Below are 19,112 nucleotides of genomic sequence, written 5' to 3' on the forward strand. Positions count from 1 at the left end.
AAATTGTCATTAAAAAAATGAGAAGGAAACTATGATATATTATATAATATTTGTGTTTATATATATTACACATAAGTATAATTATTAAATTATTATTATTATTATATATATATGTATATATATTTTTAGTATGTAATACTCTTTTAACAATAGTTTTAATATTTATATTGTTGCATATATTTATAAATATACACCATATTGTAAAGAATCAAAAAAAAAAAAAAAATGTAGTTTTTTTTTCTTTTAGTCTAATGAGAAAAGTATATAAATAAATACATATATATATATATATATATATATATATATATATGCTTTCAAAAGGTTTCCTTATAGGTCAAAAAAAAAATGAAGAAAATATATTTATGCATTTGTCTTATGACAATTGTTATCTTCAAAATTTTTAAAAATAAGCAACATATAATGGATAAACATTTTTATGACAGAAATGTTTATAAAAAGGATAACCATAGATTTACATGTAACCTTTTTTTAATTCTATATTTTCCATATAAGAGAAGTTTATATAATGATATTTTATTTTATCAATTAATAAAAGGAAGTACGTTTCCTTTCAAATTAAATGTGAATCATAATTTAAAGTAACATTTGTAAAAAAAAAAAAAAAAAAAAAAAAAAATAATAAAAAAAATAAAATAATAATACTAAAAGAATAAATCTACACATATTAATATATACATATATATATTTTTATTCCTTCAGATATTATATATTGGACCTAATTAATCCGAATATTATAAAAGTTAATATATTTATAAATTATTTAATCTTATTATACAAAATTAATAAAAATGAAATTTATGTAAGATACCCTTTCTTCTCATCAAATAATGATATAACAAAAATTATAAATAATAAAACCAGTAGAATAAAAACATATAATAATTTTCCAATTTCTTTAAAAGGCACACCTTTTTTTACTGGTACAAATGATATGAATAAATCAACACTGTACCATAAAATAGAAAATGTTATTAACCACTTAAAGATATTTTACAGTCATACAAAATTTGTATTTTATAAAATATCAAAAGATGGATTCATAAGAAAAAGTGTAATAATAAAATATCAAAACAAACGATATCTTAGTGAACACAAATATATAGAACAAAACAAAAGAGGCCTCAAAAAATTAGAAGATGATGAAATTAAAAAAGCAGGAGATATGAAAAAAGAACAAAAAAAAGAAAGGTATTCTCCATACAATAAATCATATTTAAATGAAGAAGAAAACACATTTAGTAATTTGCATGCAGCAAAATATATTTCCAAAAATAGAACTATTAAATATAAAAAGAATAAAATTAAAAAAATAGAAGAAAACATTGTTAAAAAAATAAATACTAAAAAGCAACATATTAATAAAAATCAAAGTATTAAGTTAGAATCATCATCTAGTAGGAAAAGTCCTAAAATTAATATTAATAATATTATAAAAAATAAGATGAATATACATATGATGGATAATACAACTTTTGTGGAAAATCTTATGAAAAATCCTATGAAAAATCCTATGAAAAATCCTTATGTAATATATAAACAAGAATTTATTAGAAGTGTAAACACACTAACATCTTTAAAATTTTATGGTATGGATTTAAATTATTTAGAATATCAAATATTAACTATACATGATTCAACTGATGAATGTAAAGGTAAAAAATTAGGAGAAATACATATTCTTGAAAAATATAATTCTTATATAGTTACTGATTCATTTAAAGTAAAGAAAATTGGTCTTTTCCTTATATGTACTACATTAACTTATATAGAATCTGTAGGTGTATTAAAAGTTCAAAATAATTTAATTGATGAATTTGATAGTGTAATTAATAATAATAATATATCAACATTTAATTGTTCAACAGATCCAAAATCTATATTAATTTATTCGAAAGAACGACTTGTAAATATAAATACTATTAATGATGAAGAAATTAAACCTGAAGAATTTATTGACCTTTCCAAATATTCTGAATATTTACAAAATGATATTTCTCTTCTTGGTTGTTCTGCTAATATCAATGGATATATTGTGGTATTAGATAAAAATGTTATATATGTTTTATTTAATAAAATGATAAAAGAAATTATTATTCATTTTTTAAAAAATCCTATAGCTATATATTTATATAATCATACTATATTTGTAACTGATGCAGAACGGAAAAATATTTTTCGTTTTGTGTCGAAATATATTTTAACAAAAACATCTAAAAAATTGACACCTATATGGAATTATTATACATATTTGAAATACCAAGAGGAAATTGGGAATGGTTTAGATAAGAATATAGAAGGAACAAATGAATTAATATCAAATATATTAAGAACTAATAAATTATTTGAAAAAGCAGATACAATAAAACGTATAGATGAATTTAATAACGGAAAAAGTTATCTTATAAAAAATACTCAATTTTTAAGTAGTCTAAGAGAATTTCCTTCAATGAATAAATATCCTATAAGTCTATTAAATGAAAGTTTTACATTGAATTATCCTTCAGGTATTGTGGTTGTTAATGATACAATATATTTTGTTGATACAGGATTACATGTATTATTTTCTTATTCTTTAAAAAAAGGAATTATAACAGATATGTTTGGTTATTTAAATTATACAGTGAAGAGTGAGAACGGATTAAATAAACCATATTCCTTATCATTATTTTCTACAAATAATGGAAATACAAATTTATTATTTTTAAGTGAATTAACAAGTTCACGTATTTTAATATTTGAAATAAATAATTCTATTAAATTATATTTAACTTATAATAATATTAATTTTGATGTAATCACATCTATTGTAACTACATCTTATTATTTAATCATATGTGGATTAAAACAAAATATTGATATTTATAAAAGTTATATAACATTTATTAAAATAGAAGAATTATCACATATAGATATACAATATAATGAATATGATACAACATTATATTATGGAAAAAATTTTTCTCTAGATCCATTAATAAAGAGTACAAATATTAAAGAATTCAAAATGAAACAAGTAGAAAAATATACAAATAAAATAATTAACACAGGATTAAAAATTGATAAAGATACAGGAATTATAAGTGGAAAAATTAATATATCAACTGAATTTCATATTAATATATTTGTAAAAGATTATTTTAAAAATAAAACATTAACCTTTCTTAATTTTGTTTCTTCTTGTCCAAAAGGATTTAATATTGAAAATAAAAAATGTATACCATGTCCTATTGGATTATATTATTCTAATAGGAATAAAAGTATAAATAAATGTATACCTTGTGAAAATTATAGAAAAAATTCCACAACGTTATATAATTCTTCTAAATCAAAAAAAGAATGTTTATGTAAACCTGGTTATTATCTTAAAGACAAAAAGTGTGTTAAATGTGTTGCTGGGTTTTATAAAGATCAAATAGGAAATTTCAAATGTCAAGGAACATGTGAAAATACAAAAATAAGTATAGAAGTAGGAGCAACAAATTATGAAGAATTAAAATGTACATGTAAAGATGGTTATTTTACAGATAAAAAGAAAAAAGGATGTATTCCATGTCCCTTTGGACATTATTGTATATATAATCCTAAAGAAAAATATAAAGCAGATATTATTCGTTGTAAAATTAATAAATTAACATTACACAGAGGTTCGAAATCACCTAATGATTGTATATGTTCTCAAGGTTATTATCATGATTATAAAATGGATGAATGTCAATTATGTAATTATGATCAATATAAATCACATATTAGTAATGATCCTTGTACACCATTTATATCTCAATCATTAATAAATCAAGAATATCAAATCAATGAAACGTATAATCAATATACAAATATATATATAAAGCAAACAAGTAATATTATATTTGCTCCTAAAAAAGGTTCTAAAATGTTTCATGAAGCTACTTTATGTGAAACGGGATATTCATATAGTATGAATAAATCTATATGTTCGATATGTAAATATAATAATTATTGTTTAGGTTTAGATTATTCAAGTATTATATGTCCTAGAAATTCTATAACTATCAAATTAAAAAGTGTTAGTGCTTTAGATTGTTTGTGTATAAAAGGATATGGAAGAATCATAATTAATACTAACCAATCATTTACCATATCTTGTATACCATGTCCATACAATACCTTTCAACCTAATCATTCATATGGAAAATGTATTCCTTGTCCTCCTCATACATTTACTAAAATTACTGGAGCTACATCAATAACTGAATGTATACCCAAAAGGGGATATTATAATTTATCATTTGAATATATATATGAATATTCAAAACAACGAATGTTAAACAGTATTCCACATTTTATTCAACACTATCATTACTTTTTAAAGAACATATATGAAAATGTTGTCAAAAGAGAGAAAATGAAAAGTAATAATAATAATAAAAAATATATATATACAACTCACAAACGAATTAATTTAAATAGAAAAAATACTAAATATAGTTATTTTCCAAGTTACATTAATATAGAGGACAAAAAAAATATATATTATGATAAATATAACATACCCAAAATTACTAATAATATACATAGTTTGAAAAGTCCATACAATAATATATTCCATACAAATTATTTAAAAAATATTTTTATATTTATGGATTTATTCAAAATAAATAAATATATATATAATCAAAAGAGTAAACAACAAAGAGAAACTATAATATATGGTCATAATAATTTATCATTTGTTCATATAAAGAATGAAAAGAACTTTTCATATGATCAACAAATAAACAAGTATAATATCAATCTGGAACATAATAATAATAATAATAATATTTATAGTAATAATAATAATAATTTAAATTTTGTTACACAAACGAATGAAATAAATAAGGAATATACAAAATTATTATCCACAAAAGAACAAAATATATCATCTCATTCAATATCTATTCTAAATAATCAAATTATTAACGATGAAAATAGGAACCTAATATTCAATGTATCAGACACATATAATCATATTTTATCTCAAAGTATTAATATAATATCACATGATATTAATGATATATTAAAAATTATAAAAGCAAGAGAAGAAAATTATTTTATTAATAAAAGTAAGGATATAAAATATACCTGCTATGAAAATGAAGAAGATAAAGTATCTAAAAAAAGAAATAATTTTATGTATGTATATACTATACCTGAAATTGATGTAATGAGCTGTTTAAATGCTTGTATATCTAACCTATATTGTACAGGTATCGAAATGAATACAACAGAAAATAAAGGGAAAACAAATTTATCTATTATGTTATATAGAAGTTATGGTAAGATATTTATTAATTTATATAAATGTAGTTTATATTTTTATGAAGATTTAACATATTATTATAAAAAAGAAAATTTTAAAGTAATAAAAAATATAGAACAATATAACAATATATATAATAAAATAATTAGTTGTGTTATTCAAAAAAACCCTATACTTCATTTATGGAAAATTTATTCCTTTCAAAAATGTCCACATAATTATTATTGCGAACAAAAATCTTTAAAAAAAAAAAAATGCCCATTAAATTCAATAAAAACAATATATGATGGTACAATAAATGATTGTTTATGTCTACCTGGTTATTATTTAAAAGGTAATATAAAAACATGTGTACCATGTGAAAAAGGAAGTTATAAAAATACAATATCTAATGATCCATGTGTAAAATGCCCTATTAATTTTACTACATTATTTGAGACATCCAATTCTGTATATGACTGTGTTTGTAGAAAGGGATATTACTTTTCATGGAATACAAATATTGAGACAAATCATATAATAAATAAAAATATGATTAATAGTAATATCAATTCTATATACAGGAATAACAAAGAAATTAAACTGATAAAACAATTAGAAGAAGAACATACTTTGAACTTAATAAAGAAAAAAAAAGAAAAACATAAATTTATATTACGTAAAAAATTTTATACTAGATATGGAGAAAATATTCATAAAAAACAGATATCTTTAAAACGAAAAGTTAAATTTTTTCATGAAAAAAAAAAAAATAATAATCATTTGAATTTTTTACAAATGAATGAAATATTAAACGTTTCTATTTTTAATGATAATCAAAATAATATATATAAGAATAAAAATAAACAAGAAAATGATAAAACCATACAAATGAATTTGGAATTAAAGCAAATATTTTTACATTCAAATAATATTTCTAATAAATATATAAGAAATGATTTTTTACAAATAAATGAAAAATCGTACATTAACAAATCCAGTAATTATTACCATAATAATTACAATGAATATATATACAAGGCTCAATGTACCAAATGCCCTAGTAAAATGTTTTGTCCAGGTTATTGGTTGGAAAACTATGAAAATGAGATACATCATCCTCCTATATATTGCCCGAAAGGGTCTCTAATACTTGGCACAACGTTAGAATCAACAAATATTCATAAATGTATATGCAAAAAGGGTTACAGTATAAATAAATCCATAAAACCAAAAAGAAAGAAAAATATAAATATTGATAGTAACGATAAGGATAATAGTAATGGTAATAGTGCTACTTTCAATAATGATAATAATATGTGTATTATGTGCAAAGAGGGATATTATAAAGATGTTGTAGATAATTCTGTATGTGCAGGATTATGCATAGAATTTTCTACATCTTTTAAAGGGTCTATTAGTAAAAAACAATGTTTTTGTACAGTTGGAAAATATATGATTCAAGATGAAAAGGATGAAAATAAATGTATTAATTGTTCGAAAGGATCAATATGTATTGGTGGTTTTAAATTTAAATCATTAAGGGAATTAATAAAAAATCAATATTATATAAATTTAAATATTTATGATCATTCTATACCTCTACCAAAAAAAGGATACTTCGCTACCTTCCAAATTAATCATGAAGATTTTAAATGGAAACCATTAAATTCATTACATATAGAAATTAATAATTATGAAAAAGGGAATATAATAATAACTGACAAAATAATTCGTTATTTGTTTCATAAAAAATTAAATCATATAAATATAGGCGAAAAAAATAAATATGTTGAAGCTGATAGAGGAATATATATAAAGAAGAACCTAAATAATAATTCTGTTATCCAAAATAATAATAATATAAAATCTTTTGTGGAAGGAGTTAAGAATTTAAGAGAGAGAACAATGAAATATATTCCTAATGAACAACCTATATTAATAAATGAAAAATTAGAAAAAATAATATATAAAAATAATTTTTTAGTAGTAGATAGAATACCTGATTTTCATTTATGTCCAATCAGTAATAGATGTATGGGTACTTCATTTAATTTATGTTTTAAAGGTTCAGAAGGATATTTATGTAATAACTGTATAAATAGTTATGATCTTATTCATTTTAGATCACAATGTGTTATGTGTAGAAAGAAAAAAAGAGAAATGATAAATTTATTAATACATAAATGTTTGTTTTATATAATAATATTTTTTATAATGTATTTAAATTATTATTGTTATATAAAAAAGAATTATTTATTTATTAGTATATTAAAAATATGGTATCTCTTTATTATTTGTTTTATACCTTATAGTTTTATTATTGAACCTATAGAAAATGATCTCAAAAATTATCAGTCATATTTCCAATTATATATAATATTACCAATGAGATTTATTGGACATTATTTTAAATTGAATTGTTTTTTTAATAATTCAAATACAGAAATAAACAATAATATGAAAGATAATAAGGTACACATATATATATACATATGGTACATACAAAGATTTCTTAAAATAGCGGAACCAATATTTGATTGTATTCTTTTTACTTTGATTTTTTTCATAATATATTTTTTATATATTTTATGGAATAATGAAAGAATACAAATAACTCAAAATGTTATAAAAAAACAAATAGAAAATATACAATATAATTCGTATGGGAAACATATATATGACTTTTATTATTATTATTATCAGAATAATGTAATTGATATAATAAAAAATACAAATAATAATTGTAATATTAAAAATTGGAATCAATCTTATTATGCTCATGATTATTTATCAAAAAAAAAAAAAAAAAAAAAGTATATATCCAAATGGAGTCTCAAACAAACAAAAAAGAAGTTAATCCAAGGATGGAAACATAAAATAGGAAAACCATTTAAACATAAAAAGGAAAATTCTAAACATTATTATAATTATGAAAATAAAGAAAACAATAGTTTATGTAGTGAATCAACCAAACATGACAATTATATAAATAATAATTATACTAATTCTTCTTGTGAAGACAAGTTTATATATACAAAAAAAAAGACAACATATTATAATAATACAAACCAATCAAGTGATGATGAAAATATATATAATGTTAAAGAAAAATTATTAAAAAAAAAAATCACAAATAATTTTGGATATGAACATATTGAAAAAGAAAAATATTGGACAAGTATTTGTTTATCAAATATATATAATATTAGAGCATTAGGTTTATTTCGTTATATACATCCTTATAATATAAATATATGGGATAAAATTAAACGTATATTCTCTGATCTGTCATGTGTATATATTATAATATTATATATTTATTTCCCTTTCATAATAATAACTTTATTAGAACTAGTATGGTGTCAATCTATTCAATATAAAGAAAATGCTTCTTTATTAATTTTATATCATATGCCATCACAAGTATGTGATTTTCAAAATAAATTATTTTTATCAGGAGTTTTATATTCTTCCTTTTTTTTAATTATATATATCATATTATTTTCTATCTATATTTATGATACATTAAAAAGTATCAAAGCCGTTGGATCCTATTCAAATAATTTAAAAAGCTACTTTTTATTTAATGGTCATAATTATCAAAATAGATGTTGGGAAATTATAAATATTATCAAAGTATCATTTATTATTATTCCTTTTATATGTCAATTATATACTAAAAGAAATATTAATTCAAAATATTTTATATGTTGTTGTATTGTACTTGTATTAATTACAGAAGTTGCATGTATTTTATTATATTCTCCTTATGATAAAAGATCAAATAAGTTATTACAAAAATTAAGTCTCATATCTTCTTTTTTTATATTAATTTCCTATTTGACCGTACAAGTAGGATTCTTTTTTGATGTGACAATTTTGAATATTATTCCTATTTTTTTATTTTTCTATTTTCATATATATGTTATAAAACAAATTATCTTGGATTTTGCAATTTATAAGAACATATTAAAAAAGAAAGACAATCATATATCCTTTCATAAAAAAAACAAATCTAATGATATGTTGAATGAATATAATTTTTTATTTTTTTCTGATAAAATAGAAATAGATAACAAAAATTCCAAAACATCACAAGGAATTGATAGAACCCTTCAATATGACCAAAAGGAAATTAAAAATAAGGATAATACAAATTATTTTAATCATAATAAAATAAATGATCTTGATAAGAAAAGGGGAAAAAAAAAAGATGAAACAGCAAATCCTTTTTATAATGAAGAATGTAATTTTTTAAATTTTGTTTTAAGTTCAAATAATATTCCTTTTTATTCATTATATTTTGATGACAAGGAAGAAGAAATATATCTATTCCAAAATAATAATACAAGAGGATATGAATATAAAAAGGAAATTATTAACCATGTAAAATATAATAATGATATAAAAATGGAGCAAACAAAAAGAATCAGTTTAGATTTACTACATTCAGATATACTTTATTATAACATAAGGAAGGGAAGTAATAATAGTGATATATCAAATATTAAAACGTATAATAATATAAAAATGAACAAGAAAGAAAATAATGATTACCATCAACATGATAGTAATAATATAAATAGTGACAATAATAATAATAATAATAGTAATAGTAATGTTTGTGGGGAAAAAATAATATCAAATAAATTAGAACATTTTATTAGAATTGAAAGAGAATATTCTAAAGAAAAACATCATATAAAAAAAAATGAAAAAAATAATTCAGAAGATGATATGTTTTTCTTAAATATTACACATTTTATAAATTGTTTTATTGATGCAATAAATATATTATATATAAATCAATCCTATGATAAAATAACAGTTGAGTGGTTAAGTTTTATAACAAGATTTTCCATATGTTTTATACATTGGATGAAAAATCATGATGAAAATTTAATTAACTTGGTACCATTAAATGATAAACAATTTGAATTGAAAAAAAGAAATCTTCTTTTCTATTCTTTATTTACATCATATACAGAAATATATAATCTTTATCATTCTATCGACAACACCAATTCTTTTTCAGAGTGTAAAAAACGGTTTATTAATTCAAAAAATTTAAATAATCCATATAAGCACATAAAAAAAAAAATAAAAAAAAAAAATAAACAGCATGATCATCATGATATAAATAATGTAAACGATATAAAAGATATAGTTGATATATATAATAGAAATTATATGAGAAATAACAACTATAAGAGCAATAACCAAAATGAATGTTTAAATAATTATTATATGGATAACCATAAAAAGGACAAAACTTTTATTACTTCAACATGTTGTTCCTCTGAATGTTTCAACGTTTCAGACGATCAATTTTTTAGATGTGAGAATGATATAATTAAACTATTATTCGATGAAACTTTATTTAATAATTTAACAATTACTCTAATGGAATTTTATTTTGCAATTTATATAATACAATTTATTGAGAGTAAAAAGTTATCAATCTTAATTTATCTATTCTGTGAGAAAAAAAAATTGTTAAGTAAAGAGAGGCAATTTTTAAAAATACTCATGTCAAGAAAACATATCATACAAAATATTATAAATAAAAATAATTTATCTACAAATATGAGTGAATATATTGAATATAATTATTATTTAGAATATAATAAAAAATTGAAAAAACAAAGAAAAAAATTACTAAATCTAATTATGAATAAAAAACAACAAATTCGAAAACTTAAAAGCATAAAAAATTTACAACTTATGGAAGAAAATATTACGCATGGAAATAATAATATAAATACACATTTTGTTAAAACATTAAAGAAGTTATTAGAAGATGAACCTTCACATGAATCAGAAAATAACATAAAATAAAAAAAAATATATATATATATATATATATATATATTTTATATATAAAGAAACAATTGTATGGTTCTTACCATGAAAATGTATTTATTTGTATATATTTTTTTCTTTTTTGAAATATTTTTTGTAATGACCTTAAAAGTTATATTATATATATATATATAACATATATATAATATATTACATGTTATAATTTTTTTAAGTATATAGAAATTAATAAAGTTTTTTTCTTGTCAAAAATTAAGAAAATAAAGGGTTAATTTATGGGGTTTCATCACTTTTTTCCATATTTTAATATAATTATTTTTAATAAATATATATTTATAAAATCTTAATAATTTAAATTGTCATATGGTAAATTTCACAAATTGTTACTTTTTAAATATATATATATATATTATGAAATAAAAAATTAAGTATTATAAAATACATATATATTTGTGTATGTATTTATTTATTATGTATTCAATTTATGTAATATTAAAGTATAACAATATTAAGAAAAAATAATAGCAAAAAAATAAGAGTCATAAAATTAATCAATTATTATACATATATAATATATATATATAGAAGTATTATAATATTAATATAAGTATAAATATATACAAATTGTGTAAGTTGTGAGTAAACATATATATTATATATACATATATATATATATATATATATATATATTATTAATTTTTTTTTTTTTTTTTTTTTTTTTTATTTATATGTACAATTATGATTTCCTTATTAATTTCTAAATAATTAAAATGATTAATATTGCTTATATAAATATATTTTTTAAACAAATAATATACATAATATATTTATATATATATATATTATTTGTTTATCAAATTTATGTATGTGTTTATAATAAACTACAAAATAAATCCTTTTTTTGAACATAAAAATAAGAAAAATTATAATAAAAGTGTATACAAATACTTTAAAATACAAGAAAGAAAAAAAAAAAAAAAAAAAACAGTTAATAAATAATATTATAATTATATTTAATACCGTTGTAGTCCATATTTTTGTAAAATTATGCTTTTCCTTCTTTAAAAAAAAAAAAAAAAAATGAGAAGAAATATTATTCAAAAAATTCTGTTTAATAATAAAAATATAACACTATGTAATACGTACAAAAGGGGATTTATTCAAGTTCTCTTAAAACATGGTATAAATAGTAAAGGCATACAAAATGGATTCTATAATAATAAATATATATTGAGTGCTCAAAAATATAATGCCTTCTTTTCAACTGAAAAAAGTCAAGATCTTAGTTCTTTAAGTAAAGAACAAATAGAAGAAAAAATCTTAACGGTTCTAAAAAAATATTTGCCTACTGATGTTGAAATAAAATATGATGAAGAATTAGAAAAATATAAGACCAAGGATAATCGAGCTTGGGATTTCCTTGATACCGTTGAATTCTTAATAGATGTAAAAATATAATATATATATATAATATAATATAATATAATATAATATATTTATTTACACATATGTACATATAATTTATTTAATATATTTATATTTTTTATCTTACATTTTTTTTTTTTTAGATTGAATCCGAATTTAATATAACAATTCCAGACGAAACAGCTGACAATATTAAAACAGTACAAGAAGTTATAGATTATATAATTCAATTAAATATAAAAAAAACTTAAACATTGTAGAATAATATTAAAATAAAATTGATATATATGTATATACAATTTTTTAAAATATATTTCTTATAATTAATATTTCAAATATAAGAGAATATTATATATATATATATATATATATATATATATATTAATTTATTTATTTGTATTTTTTTTCTTTTTAATAATGCATATTTGTGTTGATATGTTATAAAAATATATAAAAAAATCAGACACACACGTAAACACATACCCATAGGATATAAGTTTTTTAATTTTTTTATTTTTATAAATAAACTATTATACAAACTCGTTTTTTGTCCTTATAAATTTTTTATTATATTAATTTTAACATTAATTGTTATCTTATACTTTCCCTTTATTTTTTTTTTTTCTTTTTTTTTATTTGGAGGGGAATGGATTATATGAATGTTTTTTAAAAGTAAAAAATATAGAAGCTTCAAAATTTTGGTCATTTATAAGAATATTTTTGATAGGTTAATATAAGGAAAATATATTTTATCATAATTAAAAGTATACATTTTAATATATTACAAAAATGTGTATATATATTATCTTGTTTTTCATATATATATATATATATATATATATATATATATCTTTTTTATATGACATTATTAAAATTTTTACATTTTTACAATCATATATAATGTTAAATATAAAAAAATTCTTAATCTGTTTTAATTTAATATATATTTGTATTGTGTTTATATATAAGTTATATTATTACTACTTTTGAAGAGGTCATTGAAATTATAAATATAAAATAGAACATATATTGTAAGGATTTTTTTTTTTTTTTTTTTTTTTTTTTTTTATGATTTCCCATGAAAATGTAGTCATAGCAACTAATCACAATGATATACAATACAAAGTTTATTTTATAATATCTTATTCTTTTTAAAGTATTAAATAATATTGTCAAAATGTCATGTGTTACATTGGTATAAGAGAATAACTTTGTTACAATATAATATATATATATATATATATATATATATATATATGTATGTATGTTTTACTTTTTTATTACATTATGTTTTATTTGTTTAAGTATTATCCATATGATTGAATAATTTCCTTCTTTCCCTAATTAATCATAAGAACCATATGAAATATATATATATATATATATTATTTATATATATGTCATAAAATTTTTGAATTATAAAACAAATTATTTTTATTTTTAATATTCAGACATATACTTTAAATATATTCACCTTTAAAAAAAAAAAAAAATAAAATAAAAGCACACATAATGTATATAATTATATAAGTTTAAAAAAATTAATTCCTTTTACACCCTTAAATATTTCAATTCTAGAAAAATTTAGTGTAAAATAAAATATATTAATATATATATATATATATATTTTTTTTCTTATTGTCAAAATGTAATTATATAAAATATTATAAAACTTATATTTTTTTTTGTAATAAAGAACTTTACGTTTACACATAATAAAATAAATTAATATATATGTTCAAATTATATTTTATTTGTTCGAATAACCATTCGACGAGAGAAAAGATTAAAGAAATAAAAATAAATGTATACACTCCTTGAATCCTTAAAATAAGACATAACCAAAAAGATACAAAAAAAAAAAAAAAAATAAATAAAATATAATACATATATAAATATATTTATATATATATATATATATATATATTTATATATTTTCATCCTATTTAAATACCTTTAAGAGATATATCATTTCAGAATAAAATAACAGGAATGAATAAATGCATATCATCCAAAATCGAACCGAATGATGATATATATAATAGCAATCATTCAACATTAGATATATACGAGAAAAAGAATGAAGATCGAAATAATGATATGATAAAAGATAATACAAATACTACATATGACAAAGAATATATAGAGAAGATAAAAAGATTAAAGAAGCAAAAATATTTTGGAAATAAAACCATAGGAAAATTTTCTAGCTATATTTATTTAATTAATCAAATATTTGGATCTGGTATAGTATCTATTCCTTATGTATTTAAAAATTCTGGATGGTTACCAAGTTTGTTTGCTAATATACTTATATGTATTTTAACAATATTTAATTCTTTATTATTTTTAAGAACTATGACTATGATACCTAATAATATACATTTTAATAAAAGGTATGAATATATTTCGACTGTGTGTTATTTTTTAGGAAAGAAGAATATATATTTTTGGTTAGTTCAGATATGTTTTTATGCAAGTATATTATGTAGTAATATAATATCTATAGTTATTGTATCTCTTGCAGTAGATCATTTAATAATAAATATGTTTGGTTATACAATAGGTTTTGTTATATATCCAAATATTGAAATAAAATATTTTACTAATATAAATGAATTATATTATACAAAAAATTATATATTATGTGTAACTATAGGATATATTATAAATGCAATAGTATCTATATATTTTTCACAATCTAATTTAGAAGATAATATGAAAGTTCAATTTTTATCTTTTTTTTTTTTAATGACTACTATACTTCAAATGATATATTTAAGTATTCTTAAAATATATCAATATAATACAACAGATATAAATCTTCATTTATTAAGAAATAATTATTCTATTAATAAATATACAGATATTAAATATCCGACAATTTTTGGAAATTATAATTTTAAACAACTTATTTCATCATATATATCATCCTATTCAACTGTAACCGTTATTCCATGTTGGGCAAATGAAATGAAATCTGATGTAAAAGTAATAAAAACGGTGTGGTTATGTAATCTTTTTTGTTGTATTATTTATTATATATTTGGTTATGTATTATGTACAGCTTATCCAAATATAAATAATGATAACATTTTAAATGACATATTACAAACACCCTTTTTAAATATATATATGAAAATATCTATATATATATTTGATATATTAACTATAGCACCTGGAATATATGTATATTGTATAGCTACCAGATATAATTTAATAAATAGTAATATCTGTTCAGAGAAAACTGCATTCCTTTTTGGTACTATATTCCCATTTTTTATTTCCTGTTTTTTCAATTCAAGATATATATTTGAGAATATTTTTACATGGTCAAGTTTGATTTTTTCTTATGCTTGTAATTTTATTACACCATCTATTATATATTTGATAGCTTGCAAAAATATTCCTTTTTCAGAAAAAAACCCATTAAAATATATTCACGTATTGTATGACCCCAAGGAATATATCAATAGAAAAACTTTGGGTCAACAAATACAAAAAGGAAACAAAAGTGTGTGTATTGATAAGGATATCAAAAAAAATGAAAATGCCTCTATATCTACAATGTATGAACGACAATATAATAATAAACTGGAACATAATAATAATAATTTTTTATCAATAAATAAAATTAATGATTCTAAAGAAGAACAAATCAAATATGTAAATTCAGAGAGTAATCATTTCACAGTTCCTATAAAAACAAACTCTAAATATAAAGAACAAAATAATATGGAGAACAAAAAAAGCGACATTTCTATACAAAATCAAACATTTCAACAAAAAAAAAAAAAAAGCGTTTCTTTAAAAACAGATAATGTTTTTATAAGGATTAATACGGAAGACATGAAAGAAGATGAACTAATTGAATATGAAAATGAAAAAAATAAGGAACATACATATAATGATAAAATGAATCACACAAATTATGAAAACGATAACATAAATATTACTGATGACAACAATGTAGACAATGTAAAAAATATAAAAAAAACAAAACAAAAAAAAGACATGTTTGAATACAGAAAATATAATTCCCTTTTTAATACAAAAAAAAAAAATGTATCTTATAATTCACAAAAAAAAAATGAGTCAAATTCTTATGATATTAGAAGATCAAGGAAACACAAAACAGTCATGGGGTTTGAAAAAAAAAAGAGAAGAAATAAACATGAAATGAATATAATACATGATGGTTATAACAAATATCAAAATTCAGATAGTCATACTGATGAAGATAATAATAATAATAATGATGATGATGAAGATATTTTACATGATAAAATTATTGCAGATTTGTCAAGAGATATATATAATGATATAAAAATAATTCAAAACAATTATGAACGAGACGAATATTTAATTAAATGTTCTGACATATTCGATTCATTTTTAAACCTCAAATTGATGATGGAAACAGAAAAGAATAATAATACAAATATGGAAAGTATTTATAATGTGGCAAATAATTATAATATCAATAGTTATCCTAACATAAATTATATGAATAATATAAAAGACCAACATAATACTGTTGTGGAATATTCTAATATATCTAATATGCCTATATCCAATAGTTCACATATTAATCATAAACCTGAAATGAAACCTAGTTCGTTTTTTTCATATCCATGTTATAAATCCATAGATCATTCAAATAAATTTTATATAAATAATTCATATGATATAAATTTTAATAATATGAATATACAGGAAAAAAATAAACTTCTTGATATTGACAATGAAAATGATAAAAATCTATTATTATATTCGGATGTAAAGGATGACGAAAAGGAGTATATATTATTCGATAAGAGAACAATATCAGAAAATAGCATACAACATGAAAAAAAAGTTTATAATGAAAATAATAAATTATGTATACAACAAACAAATGATAGAATAGGCACACCAAATAATAATTACAGTGATAAAAAATATATAGAAAAAAAAAAAAATCAACTTAATGAATTAATAAATAATCAGAATAAATACAAACATCAGTTTAATAATATAGAAAAAGAATTTGATATTCTTATTAGTGGAATAAATAATAAACAAAATTTAACATGGGCATTTGATGGAAATAAAAAAGAAAATGATATTCAAAACAAAAAAAAATTTTTTTTTGTTAATAATAAAAATATAAATGTATCCAATGTAATATGTTCTTTTAATTTAAACAATACATTAAATAATACATATAGAAAGTCAACAAGTTTTGGTTATTTCTATAATTCAAAATGTAAAAAATATGTTGAAGAAGGAAATGTAATTAACAAATTATATAATATATTAAATAGGATGAATACATATGGTTCTTCACCCTTAAATTGTATATCGGATGAGGCTACTATTCCATCACAAAGGTATAGAAAACAAAATACAGATATTTATTATTATTATATTAATGATAAAAAAAGAAACAAAAAAGGAGAACATATGTATAATAATATATTATCTTATAATATGGAGGATGAACCATGTAATATGTTATTATCAAATAGTACGGATAAAAAAGAAGACAAAGGTAAAATATCTACCATAGGTAATGATAAAAAAAAAATAATAAATAATAATAATAATAATAATAAAAAATATGATAATAATTTTCATAAGGATTACCATGTTGGATTCGACAATCATATAAAAAATAATCAGAAGGAAGATGAATATAATCATGAAGATATAAAAAATGTAAAAAGTAATTATCATAATAATAATTTAGAACAAAAACGTTCTGTTCAATCACAAGATAAATTATTATATTCTTTAAATTCATATAATAAAAGAAGTAAAGTATATAAAGATATAAATACATTAAGTGTACCTGATAATGTTTATAATGTCATACCACAACTTAATAAAAGGAAAGGAACAAACAGTTATGACGAAGATATTAATAATTTATATAATTATTATAAATATAATTTCCTTTTATGTTTTAATGAAAATATTAAAAATAATAAAACGTTTATAAAAAATTACAACCATATTAGAAATACAAATATATACTATAATAATAGTATTTATAATAATAAAGAATGTACAATGAAAAAAAAAAATATAAATAAAAATGATAAATTAAAAATAGATATAAATATAACATCTCAAAATGATATTATGAAAAAAAATAAACATTTTAAATCACTTTATATAAATACATTTTCTAATGATGAAAAAAAAGAACCACTAATTAATCAGAATAAAAATGATATAGAAGAATTGCCAACAATTAAATTAATATGTTCAGAAAAACCAATATATGGATATGAAGATGCTTATCAAATAGATGATTATGTTAATGGGCAAATAAATGAAAATATTATACATGTATACCCTTTTATATATTTAAGAATTAAACATGTAAAAATAACTCAAATTCTTTTGGGAATTACTATAATGTTATTGTTTATAGCAATAATTTATGATTTTATATATTAAATAATATATATATATATATATATTTATATATATTTATTTATTTTTATGTGTCAAATAATTTGTGTTATATAATATTCCATTTTTAAAAGTAATACAAAAACATAGTGCAACAAACCAAAATGTACCAAAAAAAAAAAAA

At 18.9% G+C, this 19,112-nt stretch overlaps 3 protein-coding genes across 3 annotated transcripts; all 3 read left to right on the top strand.

Annotated features, from left to right (window-relative positions):
- Positions 1-345: 345 nt before the first annotated feature.
- PGSY75_1208200 (cysteine repeat modular protein 3) lies at positions 346-11,119 on the top strand (the record flags this gene model as incomplete). Its single annotated transcript, XM_018786673.1, has 3 exons — positions 346-599; positions 826-933; positions 1,066-11,119. The coding sequence occupies 3 exons, from the start codon at positions 346-348 to the stop codon at positions 11,117-11,119; spliced, it is 10,416 nt and encodes a 3,471-aa protein (XP_018640538.1).
- A 1,062-nt stretch (positions 11,120-12,181) lies between these two features.
- Positions 12,182-12,777, top strand: PGSY75_1208300 (putative mitochondrial ACP precursor; the record flags this gene model as incomplete). The annotated part of the gene is made up of 2 exons (XM_018786674.1): positions 12,182-12,547; positions 12,670-12,777. 2 exons carry the CDS (start codon positions 12,182-12,184, stop codon positions 12,775-12,777), a joined length of 474 nt encoding a protein of 157 aa, XP_018640539.1.
- A 1,741-nt stretch (positions 12,778-14,518) lies between these two features.
- On the top strand, positions 14,519-18,973 carry PGSY75_1208400 (putative amino acid transporter; the record flags this gene model as incomplete). The annotated part of the gene is made up of 1 exon (XM_018786675.1): positions 14,519-18,973. One exon carries the CDS (start codon positions 14,519-14,521, stop codon positions 18,971-18,973), a length of 4,455 nt encoding a protein of 1,484 aa, XP_018640540.1.
- Positions 18,974-19,112: the final 139 nt, after the last annotated feature.

Source organism: Plasmodium gaboni, chromosome 12 (assembly GCF_001602025.1).
Source record: "Plasmodium gaboni strain SY75 chromosome 12, whole genome shotgun sequence".
In the NCBI taxonomy this organism is placed as follows: Eukaryota; Apicomplexa; class Aconoidasida; order Haemosporida; family Plasmodiidae; genus Plasmodium; species Plasmodium gaboni.